The sequence below is a fragment of the Anolis sagrei genome, chromosome 2, assembly GCF_037176765.1.
Source record: "Anolis sagrei isolate rAnoSag1 chromosome 2, rAnoSag1.mat, whole genome shotgun sequence".
NCBI classification, from domain to species: Eukaryota; Metazoa; Chordata; class Lepidosauria; order Squamata; family Dactyloidae; genus Anolis; species Anolis sagrei.
Genome location: NC_090022.1, coordinates 150,665,424 through 150,684,566, shown reverse-complemented (window position 1 = coordinate 150,684,566; position 19,143 = coordinate 150,665,424). Strand labels below are relative to the sequence as shown.

At 41.1% G+C, this 19,143-nt stretch overlaps 1 protein-coding gene across 1 annotated transcript in view; it reads right to left on the bottom strand.

The window, feature by feature from the left end:
- Positions 1-695: 695 nt before the first annotated feature.
- TBC1D2 (TBC1 domain family member 2) overlaps positions 696-19,143 on the bottom strand; it is a 37,153-nt gene continuing 18,705 nt past the window's right edge. Inside the window, exons 7-14 of the mRNA XM_060763783.2 lie at positions 16,198-16,584; positions 13,909-14,019; positions 12,605-12,789; positions 11,166-11,642; positions 10,266-10,386; positions 9,765-9,950; positions 8,221-8,342; positions 696-5,473 (exon numbers count right to left, since the gene is read on the bottom strand). Coding sequence (XP_060619766.2) covers positions 5,263-5,473; positions 8,221-8,342; positions 9,765-9,950; positions 10,266-10,386; positions 11,166-11,642; positions 12,605-12,789; positions 13,909-14,019; positions 16,198-16,584 — 1,800 coding nt within the window. The 3' untranslated portion in view covers positions 696-5,262. The remainder of the gene's footprint in view (positions 5,474-8,220; positions 8,343-9,764; positions 9,951-10,265; positions 10,387-11,165; positions 11,643-12,604; positions 12,790-13,908; positions 14,020-16,197; positions 16,585-19,143) is intronic.

Genomic DNA, 19,143 nt, shown 5'->3' with positions numbered 1-19,143 from the left:
GACATTTCAACCATATCTATGGCAGGCATCCTCAGAGGTTGTGAGGACCTCAAAACCTCTGAGGATGCCTGCCATAGATGTGAGAGAAATGTCAGGAGAGAATGCTTCTGGAACATGGTAATACAGCCCGGAAAACTCACAGCAACCCAGTTAATAGGATCTCTTAAGGAAGGAGAGTGAAAAAGGGAGTAAGGTAGCCACAGAGAAACAGACCAATTGAATGACCAGTAAAACACATATGCATTATACGTTCAGCGTCCTAAGCATAGACGATTAAAATTATTATGGAAGCAATGTTGGGCAGGGCTTTTTCCTGAGAGCTTGAACAGTTGTTGTCAAACTAAGCAAACAGGGTATGATGGACCAGTGATCTGCTTCACCACAAAACATTATTATATTATAATGCAATGCAATACAATACTAATAATACTATATTATAATTCTATATTTATATTACATTATTAATATTACTAATGATATTACAATATAATTGGTATAGTACAATATAGAAATATTTAAAACTGATATTGTACTATGCTAATAATATATTGTATCTATATATATCTTGTAAGCCACTCTGAGTCCCCTTCAGGGTGAGAAGGGTGGCATATAAATGCCGTAAATAAATAAATAAATCCTCTTAAGCTGCGGAGGCCTAAAATGTTAATCCGCCACCAATAAAAACAAACCTGACCTTCCAGCGTATGAATGTTTGCATTTTTATTTGGGTCAGTTTCCCAGTTTTCTTCAACTGGGAAGGCAAAAGACGACATATATAAAAGACATTCACGAATTCACAAGCTCCCAGGAGGTCTAACCCACAAAAGCACAGAAAACGGTTATAAAATACCACCTTAATCAAGATAATACATAATCCAAAAACCCAAAGAATCATGTAGCGTTATAAATAAATTCAGTGCATTGAGAATGGGGTAAAGGGAACGGCAATGCATATACACCATTGGTTGAGGCTCTGGTAGACAAAGGATTTAGTGGGTCAAAACGTAGCAAAGCATGACTGATAGGTGACACTTCCACAAAAGCAGCCAAGGTTGAGGGGCATTGGCCACAAAACACAAAGGACTACAGAAATGTGCTAGACAGATCTGGGGAGTGATGTGTGCAGATAGGGAGGCATAACTCACAACAAGAAAGGGAAAATAGCACCACGTTGCAGGGGCACTTTCCAATCATCTCTCAATAGTTCAGAGAGCAAATTGTCATGGACCTTACAAGTTTTCAAGTCTGGGTGCCTTCTACCTGTCCCACCAAGGACATGTCTTTGCTCTAGGGCAGTGGTTCCCAACCTCTTTTTGACCAGGGACCGCTCTCCAACATTAGTGCCAAAAGGGTTATGAATCAGTTTTTGGTCAACTTTAGATTTGTTTGGTTATTTGGGGTACTGATTCAGAAAACTGCATTGGATAGACCACATCAGCTCTAGTTTCTGATACAGAACATATGCCATCCAGTAGTCACCATCTGCTCACTCACAGAAAACCATATTTAATAAGTCTCAGCACTGTAAGAGAGTTTATCTCATTGCAACAGTGTAGTAACGGTGAGGCCACGAATCATATTTTAGTTCTTGAGGACCACTGGTGGTCCATGGACCACAGGTTGGGAACCACTGTTCTAGGGAAAGAGAATACAAAGTGTGCCAGTGTTTTGCTAACTTAGTGTTTGTGTCCTTAGGCAAAACGTGATACAGGGAGGTGTGTGTAGAGATCTGAAAGCCTGTGCTCCAGTCTGCTGATGGGATTCACAACACCCCTTGAAACTCCAAAACAACAGGAGATTTCTTGCTGGTCCTAAGTTGTTTCAGCAAGTATTACTCTGTGGACTAGTCAGTGGCAGAAACTCAGTCCCTAGTATAACTCCATAAGACCCAAAGGCACTAAGATCATCTGATCTTGGAAACTAAAGAGTGATGGAAGACTAGCAGGTGCTATTGGATATATTTCAGAGGAAGAAACTGGCAAAACCACCTCCGAGTACTCCTTGCTTCATAAAACCTTATGAAATTCACAAAATTGCCTTAAGTTAATGGGCTACTTGATTGGTTAGGTAAGTGTTGTGCCTTTGGTTAGGCAGTTCCAAGTTATTGGCCCTTTAATACCTATGTTCCGGCACTTTAGCATGGCCCTCCGCTCTATAATCCTGACATTAAAAAGCCCAAGGACACTACTCTCCCATCCCTGCCACTAAATTTTGCACTTTCTCTTAGCTCTATCTAGGAATTTTGCAAACTCAGAGCCCTCTGAACTCAGCACTTTTATTGCTCTAATGGTATTGTTTTCATGATGTTAAGTTTTATTGTGATATGTTTCTATTTGGTTTGGTTTTGTTTTTATCTTGTGTTATGTTTTCAACTATGTGCTCTCTGGGCTTGTCCCTTTGTAAGCTGCCCCGAGTCCCTTCAAGGAGATAGAGGCGGGGTATAAAACTAAAGTTGTTGTCATTATTATACTGACACAAAATCACAGTATGTCACAGCAAACAAGATCTCTATGCTGGATTTCATATCGCAAAATCACAAGTCGAACACTTCCCAAGCATCTAGGACTGTGTGATGTATTTTCGAATGATGTGTGCAGATCCAAGTAAGGTGGCCTTTTGCAGCCGACAGATCGTGATTTTGTCGATGTTTATTGTTTCCAAATGCCGGCTGAGATCTTTTGGCATGGCACCCAGTGTGCCAATTACCACTGGGACCACCTGGACTGGTTTATGCCAGTGCCTTTGCAATTTTTATGCTTATATTTTGTTTTGTTAATTTTATGGTTATGTTGTCTTTACTTTGTATGTTTTGTGATGCTACCTGGGAACCGCTCTGAGTCCCCTCGGGGAGATGGAGTGGTATATAAATAAAGTTTTATTATTATCATTATTATATTATCATTATTATTAGATTTTGAGGTCCTGATAACGGCTGAGTTTTTCCTGTTGTTTTTCCTCAATGTGAATGTCACCCGACATCATTAATCCAAACTTTTTTCTTTTCCACAATTATTATTATTATTATTATTATTAATAATAATAATAATATTTTCCAATCCTGAGCCTTCACATTGCCAACATATAGCAGCCAATTTTACACTGCCATGCTATTCCTGGGATGATCCACACCTCTTTAACTGCCCCGAGTCCCTCCTGGGAGAGAGAGCAGGTTATAAATAAAGTGTTATTATTATTATTTAAGTCAATAAATTTGGTCCCAAACTCAGAACTTAATGTAGCTTCATGTTTGAATCCCTGGCACGTTTTCAAAAACATTAGGCAGGGGAAAGAGTGGGACAGTATATGGCATTGCTTAAGTAGATTTACGGGCCTATAAAGGAAAGATCTTTATACTCCGTGTTCCTACAACACAGGGCAAAGAATTCCACTTCTGGGAAGTTTTTTGCTGCCATGGCCCACTTAACATATTCATTGTAAATTACCTCTTCACTTTTAAGCACATATGGAGGTGGGAGAGTGAAGAGGCAACACACATTTGTAAACTCACAGATAAAGTGCTAAACATACATGAACAATCCCCTCTAAAGTGAATTCAAGTCTGTCAATCAAGTCCCTCACACTTGCCCCTTCATACTGTTCCTTATTAGGAAACCAGATGGTGCAAGGTGCCAGTGGTTCACTATCCTGTAATACAAGCCTTAAATAAGGAACTTATCACATAGAATCTTCTTGCTGTTGCTATTCTGTATTATTCCCATAGGATGTCATCTATTTCCCATCATGACGATGAGAGATATCCCAGATTGCAGACGTAACTCTGCCCTCCTGCTGTGCCACTTCCCCCCCACCCCATCCTCTGTTTGTTATTTTTATAGGCAAAGAGCAGTATGGAAGATGCCACCAGAGAAGCACAACATGAAGTATATCCTAGGACTATGGGGCAATCAGGGACTATTTATATTATATTGAACCAGGAGTGCCTTGTAAGCTGCCCCGAGTCCCTTTTGGGAGATGGTGGCATGATATTAATAATATTAATAATATTATTAATAATAATAATTTGAAACACAGCAAGATGAGTCCACAGCAGTCACTCTGCTGGCTGTTGAATTGGATCACACGTCGGACACTTCCCAAGTGTCTAGGACTGTGTGATGTATCGGCGAATAATGCATGCAGATCCCAGTAGGGTGGCTTTTTGCAGCTGGCAGATGGTAATTTTGTCAGTGGCGATTGTGTTTAAGTGCAAGCCAAGGTCTTTAGGCACTGCACCCAGTGTGCCGATCACCACTGGGACCACCTTGACTGGCTTGTGCCAAAGTCTTTGCAGTTCGATCTTTAAATCCTCATATTGTGTCATCTTTTCCAGTTGTTTCTCCTCAATCCTGCTGTCACCTGGGATTGCAACATCGACTATCCATACTTTGTTTTTTAACACAATTGTGATGTCAGGAGTATTGTGCTCCAAAACTCACTCAGTCTGAATTCGGAAGTCCCAGAGTAGCTTGACGTGTTCATTTTCTGTAACCTTTTCAGTCTTGTATTATTATTATTATTATTATTATTATTATTATTATTATTTTACAGGCTTTGGCCATGAATAGCCCTTGACATCTTTATCACAGGGAGGCGGCAGACTGGCAACGTGTATTGCACTATATATTGTGCCAGTTTGGCACCTCCATGCAGCAAATTCCTAAGGCCAATAACTGTTCTTTCTTTGCCATCTGAAGTAAGAAGGAAGGAGTAAAGGGCTAGGTTTGTGCACAATACGAGGCAAACTAGAAAATAAATCAAGAGAAAGGATTCTACAGTACATTAGGGCCAGCCATTCCTTTGGGAAGCCCATCTTTAGACTGAAAAGTGCCACAAAGGTAGGAAATAATGGGAAGAGACAGGAGTTGCTTGGCCCTCCTTAGTTAGTTCACTGTCCTGGGTGGGATGGAATCTGTTGTCCTGACATCCTTTTGAAGTAAGACTGAGCGGCAAGGCTTCTTGGCTCCTGCATATGAAATGGGAGTGGGATACCCACTGGCCCTTTGTTTCAGGCAGCAAAACAGCTTGGGCTGGCCCTGAATGGCTTTGCTATCTAGAAAATGCTTCCTCTAATCCCAAGTTCTACAAAGGACCCGAGAACAAAGCTTCCACAGTATGTGAGCATTTCTGATGCAACTGACAGAATCCAGTGCATCTCCCAGTGTTGCTCAAGGGTGCCTTGCCTTCCACTGTGCAAACAACGGCTGCCTTTTGTTTCAAAGGAAGTGAAATGGCCAAAGATGGGCAAAGAAAAGGGAACAGGCATTATATGTCTTCTTCATCATCATCGTCTTCGCTCACAGCTCCATCCAGGTGGCCGGAAGGGTGCTCCGCCTGGGCCATCAAGTACTGGGTTTTGATCTTCTCCAGTTCTCTCATCTCAGCCTCCAGTTTTAGCCTGTACTCTTCACGCCGATTTCGGAGCAGCTTCATACGAAAGGGGTTCATGTCACTGAAGGCAATGTTCGTCAGCTTCCTGCAAGGGGGCAAGAACATGAGACAGACTGAAGCAAACCAACAAAGAGAGCCTGCACTACAACACACTCTTCCATTTTCAAACTGTTTCAAACCTGTTAAAATTGATTTTTTCCCCTGATTTTTTCTTTATTGCTTTAAACATTAGAATATTTAAACTGATTTTTTGTACATTGCCTTTCTTTTCTATGGTATAGATCAGATTTACAGATTTAAATGTGACAGAAAGAGGCTCAATGAGAGAGGAAGGTGGCTTATCTATAGGACACACTGAAAACTGAACACCGTTCCACAAGGTTTATGCAAAGCAGCACAATTCAAGGGCCAGTTAGCCATTGTTTTATATCAGGAATCCAAAAGGAAGTTGACTGTGGCTGGTATTATCTTGCCCTATGACTTACGGCAGTACCTCAATCTCAACTGTTGTGACTGGAGGCCACGGTGGCACAATGGGTTAAACCAGTGGTTCTTAACCTGTGAGCTGCGGACCACCAGTGGGCCACAAGGATGAAAATCTGGTCCGTGAACCTTTTTCCTCTGTATTGATTTGTTTTATTTTATTTATTTTGTTTCCGCTCCTTTCATGTCACCTGCCACTCCTTCCCTATCGCTGACCATGGCATATGTTCTGTATCAGAAACTAGAGCTGATGAGGTCTATCCAGTGCAATTTTCTGAATCGGTACCCCAAACTGAATCTAAAGTTGAACAAAAACTAATTCATAACCCTTTCGGTGTAATGTTGGAGGGGGTCAAAGTGGTCTCTGGTCAAGTGGTCCCTGGTCAAAAGAAGGTTGGGAACCACTGGGTGAAACCCTTTTGCCGGAAGGACTGCAATTCGAATTCGAGGAGAGTGGGTTGAGCTCCCTCTGTCAGCTCCAGCTCCCCATGCAGGGACATGAGAGAAGCCTCCCACAAGGATGGTAAAACATCTGGGCGTCCCCTGGGCAATGTCCTTGCAGACGGCCAATTCTCTCACACCATAAGCAACTTGCTGTTTCTCAAGTTGCTCCTGACACAAAAAAACTGTTGTGATCCTACAAAAAGGCATAGAATAGGCAAAACAAATAGACCACCTTACTTTTAAATATATATATATATCAGGACAAATAGTGAGGCTACAAAGTACTCTTTTTTCCTTGTTTCACATTTGTCAGTGTAATATTAAAATTATTATTATTATTATTAAGCTGTTTTGAAATCAATTATGGCGAAAAGTAGTGTATAAATATTTTAGTCAATGAAGAATTATCAGACTATACCACTATGAAGACATTTTGTGTTAGCCCTTTTCATGTTTTCTGAATGAGAGATTTGCCTTTCCCTGGGCAAAGAGTTCTTCCACAATGGCAATTTGTACTGATTTTTCCTTTTCATGCTGCATTTCCCTTCTCATTGTTTTTCCTATCCAGATTCCCCTCTCTCTTTTTTTTATTTTGACAAGAATTAAAGCGGTAGTAGCAACAACGGAAAGGGTTGGCTAAAAGAGAAATAAATGGATCCTTTCTATTTATACTGTCTTTACTGAAACCCACCCCTTCTTTTTCCTCTAAAATAGTTGTTCTCAACCTATGGGTCCCCAGATGTCTTGGCCTTCAACTCCCAGAAATCCTAACAGCTGGTAAACTGGCTGGGATTTCTGGGAGTTGTAGGCCAAAACATTTGGGGACCCACTGGTTGAGAGCCACTGATCTAAAATGTTCCCATTCAATATTTTTCAGCATTTAAACTATAGCCCGGATGGCCAAATGATAGGAAGAGCTGCACTGGCCTGCCATGGGATTTTGAAGGCACCCTACCCCTACTTCTCCTCCTCTCTATTTTTTTTCCCTTTTACAAAATCTTAAAGAATTCCAGCCACATGTCCCCTGGGGTTGTGGGAGACAATTTTGCATGCTTTCTGGCCTTGTTGGACTGTTGTAAAAATAGGAGAGACTTTTTTAATCACAAAGTACACTGAAAATAAACTTTGAGGGGGCTGTCATTGTTGTGTGACCCTGCTAAGCTTACAAAATCAAACAGGTTCTCATGCAATTCTCTGCCAGCCCATTTTTCAGCTGTATTGTTGAAGGCTTTCAAGGCCGGAATCACTGGGTTGCTGATACTGGATGAGAAACTCCCTCCTGGGCACACTGAAGACTGGGCGACTTGGAAGGCGCTGAACAGACTGTGCTCTGGCACCACAAGATGCAGAGCCAACCTTCAGAAATGGGGCTACAAAGTGGAGTCCACGACATGCGAGTGTGGAGAAGAGCAAACCACAGATCACCGACTACAATGCAGCCTGAGCCCTGCCAAATGCACAATGGAGTACCTTCTCACAACCACACCAGAGGCACTTGACAGTGTTTCCCCAGGAAGCAGCCAGGCTTTGAAGCTGCAAGGCTATTCAATGCTAATCAAGCTGGCCAATTGCAACAGTCACACTTGCCTCAAGCAGACAAGAGTTCATTTTCCCACCCTGGATATTCCACAGATATATAAACCCCACTTGCCTAGTTTCCAACAGACCTCACAACCTCTGTGGATGCCTGCCATAGATGGGGGCAAAACATCAGGAGAAAATATTTCTGGGACATGACCATGTAGCTCGGAAAATTCACAGCAACCCAGTCATTTGGCTCCTTAAAAGCATAAGGATATCAACCCAAATGCTACCTTCTGACACACCTGCTAAGTGTGGAAGATCTCAAAGTGTATCCGTACTATAGTATCAAACCAAGCCTTGGAATTCTGACTGTATCTTTACCTGCCATCACAGATAGTTTTAGTGAAAAACCGAAGATACTGGTATATTTCCAAGCTGTCCTGGATCCTCAATATTGCTTCTTCGTTGTATTTAAAAATGGCTAGAGCATAACGGAATATCACCTGAGACAAAGAGACAGTGGGCTTGTGTTCATATAGTAAAACACAAGAGGAATGTACAAACGCTTTTATAACACTGAGAGAGAAAGATATACCATAATGAGTAGTCATAAAATCATAGAAGTGGAGTGGATCTCAAGGGACATTTAGTCCAACCTCATTCCATGAACACTCCTGAGAGATAGTCATCCAACAACTATAACAACCCCCAAAGAAAAAGAGTATACTACTTTCTAAGGCAGTTTAATCCTAATCCACTTCCAACATGCTCTTACCACCAGCAATTTAGGAGGAATCTCTTCTAGTTTAAATGCATTGGGGTTTTGGCCTGGTCATGATTCTGAGTGTTCAGAGGATGAGGCTGGGAGAGTTTCAGAGAGCCCAGAGGGAATTGTTTTGGAATCTTTTGGCAGCAATGTTTTGGTTTTGCCTGGTAGTTTCCAGGAGAATGGTGAAGGCCATTCCCATGAGAACCTACCAGAAGTGGTGTCTAAGAAAATTGGGGAAGACGAATGTTTGTCGAGGTCAGAGAGATTAGAGTTATGTTAACAGGGCCAGCAATTAAGGACTGACTTCTCCCACCGGCTCAGAGACAAGGAAACCAGGTACATATGAAGTGATCTCATGGGAAGGATTTTTGCCTTTTAAAAGTGGTTCATGTTGATACAATCGTTGTGAGAGCAACATTGCTTTCAGGTACAGATCTCTCAGGAAGAGCCGTGGAATTCATGTAATCAAGGGTCAAGCTATTTCTGTTTTCTGATTTTAAGAGGCATAGTTTTTCCTGTCTGGGATTCATGTACCTTGTCTTTGAATGGCATAGTTTTGCCTGCCTTGGATTTATGTACCTTGTTCTTGCATATCTCTCTGGATTTATCTAAGAGACTTTCTTTGAAGGGATTTTTGGAACCTGTGGCTTTGATGGACATAACCTGTGAATTTTGATTCCTTTTTTTACATTTGCTTGCTTTCATATATTCAGTTTTAATAAACCCTTACACTGGATTATCTGCACTGTGTGTGGTTTATGGTGAAAAGCTTCAGGGCTCTTGTGCAACATTGCCCTTCTATGGACACATTCCAGTTTGTCAATATCTTTCTTGAATTGTGATGCCCTGAGTTGGGTATAGTATTCCAAGAGATGTGGTTGTGTTACTGCTTCCCTCAATCTGGACACTCTACTTGTTAATGCAGCCTAGAACTTCACTAAGTGTTTTTGATCATTGTATCATGCATTTTCTCACATTATTCATTTAAGCTGTTTCATGCAGTTAGGTTTAAAGCCAATGGTTGGTCCTAATTAACATATTCAATGAATCAACAAGAACTTATTAAGTAATTTTAATGTAAATTCCTCTAATTCAGCAGTTAAGATTAAAATTGGATTCAAGCTTGAAATGTTAAGGAATAGATGGATTCTCCTACCTTTGTGCCTTCATAAAGAAACGCATCCCAGACTCTGAAGAGAATATCACTGACAAGACTATCAACAAATACAACCAGAAACCAGTTGAAGGTCACAAGGGCCAGATCAATTCGATGATGTTCCAAATGAGCTGTCAGTTTGGGAAGCTTCGCTGACAAGAAATCTTTGAAGACCCTTTGATCTACCTGGATGCAGCAAAACGTCAAGAAGAAAAATGAGGATGAGAAGAAGAGGAGAAAGAAGAAGAGGAAGACTCATGTCAGAAAGGTTCTATAACAACAGCTTCTGTGCTCTCCAAATGTATGAATATCTCCCAATCTGATCTAACAGACTCAGCGCTTTGCTAAGTGTTCTTTTCAAAAGGTGTTTTTTTTGTTTACTTATATGGCAAAACAATATTGAATATTTATAATGACTCTAATGATGTTTGGCCATATAGCAAAGTCTTACTCCCTCATGGTTGTCTTATGACTTGCCACAGTGGTGAATCCCAGACTTACTTGTGAGCCTATTAGCATGTTGCTGTAGTAATCTGGAGGCATTAGATTCTCAGTGATATGAACCAGGCACCAGAAAGCATTTTCTTCCTCTTCTAAGACCAACAGTGCAATGGCCGCTAGTCTACAATGAATCAGACGCAATAGTTAACTAAAGCAGATGATCATATAACTTGTTCTTACAACGGTGGCCTTTCAGTTGGCTCTGAAAGCAAACATTACCAGAAACTTCTGAAAAATGACAAGGCTCTTCTGCGACTGCCAATGCACCTCCCTTTTCAGTCTAGTATTTAAAATGTAAAAGTAAAGGTAAAGGACATTAAGTCCAGGTGTGACCGACTCTTGGGGTTGGTGCTCATCTCCATTTCGAAGCCGACATTGTCCGCAGACACCTCCAAGGTCTTATGGATGGCATGACTACATGAAGCACCATTACCTTCCCGACCTATTGATCTGCTCATATTTGCATGTTTTCGAACTGCTAGGTTGGCAGAAGCTGGGACTGACAGTGGGAGCTCATGCTGCTCCCCGGATTCGAACCTGCAACTTTTCGGTTGGCAAGTTTAGCAGCTCAGTGATTTAACCCACTGTGCCACCAGGGGCTCCTTAAAATGTAAAACCGTTTCCCTTTTCAATGGCGTAAGCAGATACAGTGAGAACTTTATGGCAATCCTTAGTGATGTGCACAGCTTCCTTTCATGTGCATTTAAGACTTTGTTGGATTGCAAAATTTCACATTTCTTTATATTACACTGGAGGTATTTCATGGAAATACCTTATACTGTTACAATTGTTTGTACTGTATCATGCCTCACCTGAAGTCTACTGGATTCTAATACAGGCTCAGCCAAGTGTTGGTTGCTAACAAAAAGGAGTCAAGAAATGCAAACCATGAACCCTCACCTGTTCAGTCCCTGACAGTAGCCAATAGTAGGGTTTTGCCAGGAGAATGCAAGTAAAACCCTTCGGAGTTTGGGAAGAAGTTGGGAGGTAGGTGACAGGAAATGTTTATTGTTCGTCAGCGTACGGGGAAGGTCCAACTCGATCTGTCGAGAAGCCGGGTGCTCAACAGCTTCGCACTTCTTGAGCAAGTTTTGGTAATGTCCTGGAGAACGGATATGCTGCACCCGGTGGCTCACAATCCACCTCCACACCCTTGGACGGTGCTCTGGGGGAACACCACAGCGCAGTAAAGCTTTCAGCTCTGAGGAGGGACTCAGTTCCCCAAGGTTATTCCATTTCTCAGAAAGGGGTTTCTCCAGGACCTCCTGGTACAAGAGGTTGCTGGATTTGATCTCCAAGGCCTGGATTTTGGCCAGCAGTTTCCATTCTGAAGCTTCATATTCAGGAATGGTCATAAACCCATAGTCATCATATTCCCTGCAGAAAAGAGTGAAAATGTATGATAGATAGTTAGGCCTGTCAGCTGACGAAAAGACTTAGTTACACTATGTAACATGGTTTTTATTCCTGAGTTACAAATGTCATTTCCTAACTGGTTCTATTATTTTAAAAAAGCATGGGAAAAGTTTATTAAACTGCAAAAACTGTTTTTGCAGTACATCCTGCAGCACATTTTGCTACAGTTTTTCAATGACTATCTCATAGACTCCCAACCAAGACAACATAATTTGTAGTAGCCACAAAAACAAAGTTTCTGGAGTATAGCAACTACTTTCAAAGTAAGGACCTCTCAATTAAACAGGAAATAACACTTTCAAACCAGGAACAGAAAATGTTTCAATTTTTGTTACATATTGTGATCAGTCAACTTATATTTTTCAAGTGTGTCTTCTCGAACGTTGAGTAGAAAATATGAGATAATGATGTATGTTATAAAAAATAAAAACTGATAGTTAGAAGGTAATCTAGTATTTTCTTTTTCCTGTTCTAGAACTATCAATACACATAATAAAAGTGAAAATCTGTATTTATTTATGTGGCAGGGGTGTCCACTTACATCTTTTATACATTTTAATTGTACTACGTTTTAAGTGGAAGTAGCCTTGGATTTCAATGCCAGGAAACAAGTAGGGGAAGAAGATGGTGAAAGAGGAGGAGGAAGGAAAGGGAGAAGGAGGAAGAAGGAGGAAAAGGAAGGGGAAAAAAGAGGGAGGAGGAGGAAAAGAGAGAAGAGGAGGAAGGAAAGGGAGAAAGAAAAGAAGATGGAGGGGGAGTGAGGAGGGAGAAAGAGGAGGAAGGAGAGGGAGGATGAAGGAGGACGACGATGAAGACGGAGAGAGAAGAGGAGGAAGAGGAGGATGCAGATTCACATCCTTTTTCTGTAATGCATGTGTGCGTGCGCACACACACACTCACATATACACACAAACACCATTTACTTGATTGGGTTCTGCTGAATAGGTATCTCAGCCTCTTCCTTCACATCCAACTGCAGTGCTTCCTGAATGAGTCCTTTCACCATTTCCTTGTGTTCACTGGCTAAATCTGGGAGACCCTGCAGCTTTCGCAGAAGCATCAGGTACTTGCTCTCAATTTGGCAGTTGTGAGCTTGTAGACGGGCACACTGAAATAGAAATAGAAAGTCAGCTTGGCTCCACATTATGTGCAACCTACTAGATATGGCCATGTGTGAACTGAGCATATAATAAAATAATAATAATAATAATAATAATAATAATAATAATAATAATAATAATAATATATCGCACATTCCTAGAAGCTTGGGAAGTGTTCAACTTGTGATTTTGTGATATGAAATCCAGCATATATATCTTGTTTGTTGTGACTGTGTTTTTGTGTCAGTAAAATAATAATAATCATAATAATAATCATCTTTATTTATATTCTGCTCTATCTCCCCGAAGGGACTCATACAAGGCAAACATTTGATGCCTGAACATAATAACAACACAAATAGTAACCAAAATTAACAACCCAACATATAAAAGCAAATTGTAACTTAACAACAAGCGTTATACACCTATATCAGGCAAACTGGACAAGAAGCACACAAGGAAAGGGAACACACAGGGAAGCAGGAACTATTGGCTTCCTTTCTGTGCCCACCACTTATCTCTTCTTCAGTTTTCTCAGTTTTGTCGCACCTTTGACAACAACGTTTCAGCAGCAGTAAGTGAATAACATAAAGCAGCACGGTGCATCTCTCTGTGTACATGATAATCTAAGTGAAGTAGTTACATGGGATCTCAACACACAAGCAAGTACTCATATTCGGGGTTTCTATTTTTCTGATATATGCTCACAATAGTTAATGGTCAGAATGAAGGTTACCTCTTCAACACAATATCAGGATTGGGCCAGTGGTGTGGATCTTCTCCTGCTGAAATGAGAACACCTTACATGGAAGTTTAATCATTTAATTCATTAATTAGTTTATATCCTGACTTGCTTCCAGCTCAGGATCTAGGGTGACTTACAGCACAAGTGTACCTAAAAAAGTAGAAGAATGGGCTTAAAGCCATGACAGAGCTTATGGGGAAGTTGAACTGACTGATGATAAGAAAAAAAGTCCTTATATATCAGAAAACTAGAGTAAAATAGAAACAGCAGGCTTTGATGAACAACAAAATATGTGGGTGAAATGTTAGAAGTGAATGCTTCTGGAACATGGCCTGGAAAACTCACAGCAACCCAGAACAAAAAAAAGCGCTTTGCTTTTCACCTTCATCAAGATGGTCTTCTCTCTCTGTGCCACTTTGCTCCAGATTTTAGTAACCTGGTGGATTTCAGAGTTGAGAAATTGGTTCTGGGTCTTGTAGGCTTCTAAGTCATCCTGGTTGGGAAAAAAAAAGAATAGCTATCAAAAGAGGGAGGGGGCTTTGAGCTCTTGGCACATCCTGCTAGCCTAGAAAAGCTATGGATGAAAAGAGAATAAGGAAGAAAATAGGCTTCTTTGTGTTCATTCATTTGTCTCCATCCACAAATACATTGTTAGCTAAAATGAAACAAAAGACCTAATTTTCTTTGTCAATGTGTAGACTGATACAAATGCTCAAGTCACAAAGATAAACTGAACAATGGCTTACAGTGGGATGCTAATGTAGACCAACCTCTGGGAACCGAGAGGAAGATTCAACAGAAATGATGAATACGTTTCAGAATGTGTTTGGGGAAAGCTCTTTGCTTATTCAAGCAATGCAATAAAGATGGGAGCAGAGCATGTTCTGAGCTAGCATAAGAACTGGCTGATATGTGTACATATCTGTTAGTGAGAGGATGTTGTTGAAATGCAAATCTACTGAGAAGTGTTGGGAACTGCAGTCTAACAAGATCTAAGGGCTGTAGCATTTTCATACCCAAACCAGTTGGATTTCCAGTAGTATAGAACATTAAGCCTAGTCATGTCTAACTCTGGGGGGTGGTGCTCATCTCCATTTCTAAGCTGAAGAGCCAGTGTTGTCCATAGACACCTCCAAGGTCATGTAGCCAGCATGACTGCATGGAGCGCTGTTATAATATATAATTATAATACACTTTATTTATAACCCGCCATCATGTCCCCAAAGAGGACTCAGGGCGGCTAACATGAGGCCATGCCCAAAATAATACAACATAATAAACACACAATAACAAAACACATCATAACAAAACGTGAAATAACAAAATCAACAATATAAAACAGCAAGTAAAACCAGATACAGAGGGCGGGCCAATGTATGAGTTAAAACCCTAGGTGAGATAGGGATAAAAGTGCATTTGTAGGAACGGAACCCAACAGGGAGGAACCATGGGATTTAGCCATTTTAGGGGTGAGAAAATGCTTTATTTTGAGGGCAGCTGTAGGCTAAGACAACCAGTTGGGTTGAGTGGTCATTCTGTTAACTTCCTGCAGAAGTGGTACCTATTGATCTACTCACATTTGCATGTTTTTGAACAGCTAGGTTTATTACTTCAGTTGTGTTTTTATATTGTTTTAATGTTTTAACCTGTATTATGATATTATGTGTACTGATTTGTTGTAAACCACCTTGAGTCGCCAACAGGCTGAGAAAGGCAGTATACAAATACAGTAAATAAATAAATAACTGTAAATAATAGGTTGGCAGAAGCTGGGCTAACAACAGGAGCTCATCCCATTCCCTGGATTCGAACTGCTGACCTTTCGGTCAGCAAGTTCAGCAGCTCAATGGTTTAACCTGAAGAATGTTTAGCCTGAAGAAGAGAAGGCTGAGAGGAGACATGATAGCCATGTATAAATATGTGAGAGGAAGCCACAGGGAGGAGGGAGCAAGCTTGTTTTCTGCTTCCCTGGAGACTAGGACGCGGAACAATGGCTTCAAACTACAAGAGAGGAGATTCCATCTGAACATGAGGAAGAACTTCCTGACTGTGAGAGCCGTTCAGCAGTGGAACTCTCTGCCCCAAAGTGTGGTGGAGGCTCCTTCTTTGGAAGCTTTTAAACAGAGGCTGGATGGCCATTTGTCAGGGGTGATTTGAATGCAATATTCCTGCTTCTTGGCAGGGGGTTGGACTGGATGGCCCATGAGGTCTCTTCCAACTGTTTGATTCTATTATTCTAACCTGCTGTGCCACCAGTGGGGCCTCCAGTAGTATAACCATAGATTATTTCTGTATAAGGTGAAATGTGGACCCTAGAAAGTTGTAAACATATCTCAAGCTACAACTGAGCTTCAGATAACGATGCTTCACTTGGAGCTAGAGGAAATCTATGTTAGGGAAGACACAAGATAGAACTCTTCCTCCTGACATAAATAGATTTTTTTTTAATATGGAAGCACACTAAATGAAGCAAGCTTCCCCTATCTGTTTATTATGGCTTAGTTTTGTGATTTCTGGTGTTCAGAATTAAGCTGTTCAGAATTATGAGAGTTGAAGTCCAAAATACCAGGAAGACTGAAGTTTGCCCATGTCTGGTTTGGAGCATACTTCCGCAGCACTACCTGGGCCTAGTTTTAACTTGAACATCTGAGTCTCATTGAGTGCCTGATACCTTCAAATGTTCCATCTCCTCCTGCTGCTTGTACATGGTCTCTGTGGCAAGAAGGTCAGCTTCTGTAATGGATTCAGGCATATGGTTGGTGAGCTGCTCCGTCAGCTTCAGGATAACCTGTTGTTTGGCCTGGTTCTTGTCCATCAGGAGCTGTACATGTGCCGCCAGCTCCTGGATGTGCTCTTCCTTCAGAGCCAGGCTCTGCTTCATCTCCTTCCTCTCCGTTGCCAGGACATCCACCTGCTTGTTCAACTCAGCAATCTGCCTGACTTTGTGCCGCACTAACTCCAGCCGGTCTTTCTCCTTTGCCGTGGTCAGATACCGGCAGGACTCTCGTTTCTCTTGCTGGGCTGCCTCCAGAGCTTTGTGGAGAAGTTTAACCAGTTCCTGAAGAAGATCAAAAGAGAACACACTCTTAGAAATTGACTGGTTTCATACTGATGGTTGTACAATACACATCTCTCCCTGATCTAAAGTAAAACCTGGATTACGGTTGCCACTTGACCCATAACACTATGTAACAAAATTTGAAAGATTTTCTGTTCCTGGTTTGAAAGTATTATTTCCTGTTTAATTATGCAGCACTTACTTTGAAAGTAGTAGTTATACTACTTCATTTTTGCGGCTGCCACGAAGTATGTTAAGTTGGCTGAAACTGAATGAGATATTCATTGAAGAACTATAGCAAAATGTGGTGCAGGGTGTCCCACAAAAAACAAAGGGGTTTTTTTGCAGTTTAATAAACATTTTCCATGTTTTTATGATAGAACCAATTAGGAAATGACATTTATAACCCAGGAACAAAAATCATGTAACATAGTATATTCAGAAAATAATTTTCCTCAGAGTATGAGTTTCATGACTTAAGATGTATGCACCTGACACTATAATATGCCCAGACGACCAGAAACAGATGTAATTCTAACTCAGTCTTCTTCTTCCAGAATGTTTCCTGAAAATATGTTAATCCTTTCTATACAGGAAAGAGAGACGGCTGCCCTGTTGGAGTAAAATGGTTCAGATTTAAGCAGTGGTTTGCTAAAAAGATGGAAGGGAAGAAATAGGTGTGGTATACACTTAGGGCCTTTCCACACAGCTATATAGCCCAGACTATCAAAGCAGAAAATCCCACAATATCTGATTTGAACTAGGTTAACTGAGGCCCCTTCCACACAGTTGAATAAAATCCCACATTATCTGCTTGGAACTGGAATACATGGCAGTGTAGACTCAGATAACCCAGTTCCAAGCAGGGATTGTGGGATTTTCTAACATGGCTGGCTAAGATAGCGACAGCTCTGCTTTCTGATGGTTCAATAGATACAAACTTTGTTTCATGCACAAAATTATTTTTTTAAATGGCACAAACTTGGTGTATACAAAACATAAATGATTTTTTTGTTTCGACTTGGGTCTCACCTGCAAGATATCTCATTATGTATATCCATTCCAATGTGTGTATTCCAAAATCCAAATCATTTCAGGTCTCAACATTTCAGATAAGGCATACTCAATCTGTACTTGAAAGGGAACACTGACAGCAGCACGATATTGGCATGCAGGGTTGACTTCTCAGCAGGCAATGAGATACACAGATGGGGGATGCCATTAAAGTGCTTGACTCTCTGGGGCTATTCAAGCAGGCAATCACTTGCATATCAGGGAGTAGTTCATGCTTGCATTTCAAGAAATAGTTCATGCATGGGTCTTTGGATCTCCTCACTTGAAGTTCCCAAGATGCACACCTACCTCTGAAGAACACAGGCTCTTTTCTCGACATCAGCAGTAATTTCTTCATTCTGCACCAACTCTACAAATTTGAATTACTATCATTTGAAGCAGTTTCTCTCCCCTGCTCCATTATTTGTGTTATACCACAAATTATTACTTTCCTCATGACTGTGTTATATTTACTATCATTTTGTGTTATTTTCCCCAATGCATTCCCTTTCTCCTTATCCCATTTTCCCACCTTTAGTTAGATTGATTTCCAGTTGCTCATCAGTAAAGACAATCATCAACTGAACAATGGGATGGATCAGACTACTAGCAGTATGTTTCAATTTTGTCAGTGTTCACACATGTGTCCACTATGTGTGTGAGTGTGAGAGAGAGGGAGCGATACACACAGTTCTGCCAACATTTATCTTTTTCAAGGAAGAGGCGCACCTTCTTGCCCATTGTGAACAAAAAGGACTCATTGACTGATGGTGGCACAATGAAGACAACAGAGAAAGAATTGTTTGAATATTATAAGCCCAGGAGAGAGAAGGGATGCTAGCATGAGCTCCTTCTCAGGAGACAATTGCTATTGTTGTTGTATGCCTTTTGTTCCTGACTCATGGCAGTACCAAGGTGAATCAATACGGGGATTTTCTTGGGCTGGGAATGTGTGACTCACTGATCATAGATCTTGGCTTACGAATTCTGATTCTATCTTGTACTCTGGATTCTGGTATTTGGCCTACGGCCCTGGAATGGACATGCTCGTGTTTGCACTATATCACTTTGATGGCTGAAAGCGAATTATGGCAACCAGACCGACTGATAACTGGCAAATAGAGGGAGAAAATGTGGAGGCCGTGACAGACTGTAGCAAAGATTACTGTAGATACCGACTGCAGCCAGGAAACCAGAAGACGTTTACTTCTTGGGAGGAGAGCAATGTCCAATCTCAATAAAATAGTGAAGAGTAGAGACATCACACTGGAAATGAAGATCCACATAGTTAAAGCAATGGTATTCCCAGTAGTAACCTATGGATGTGAAAGCTGGACCAGAAGAAAGTCCAAGTGAAGGAAAATAGATGGTTTTGAACTGTTGTGTTAGAGGAAAATTCTGAGAGTGCCTTGGACCTCCAGAAGATCCAACCAGGCCATATTCCAAGAAATAAAGCCTGACTGTTTACTGGAGGGAAGGATATTAGAGGCAAAGGTGAAGTACTTT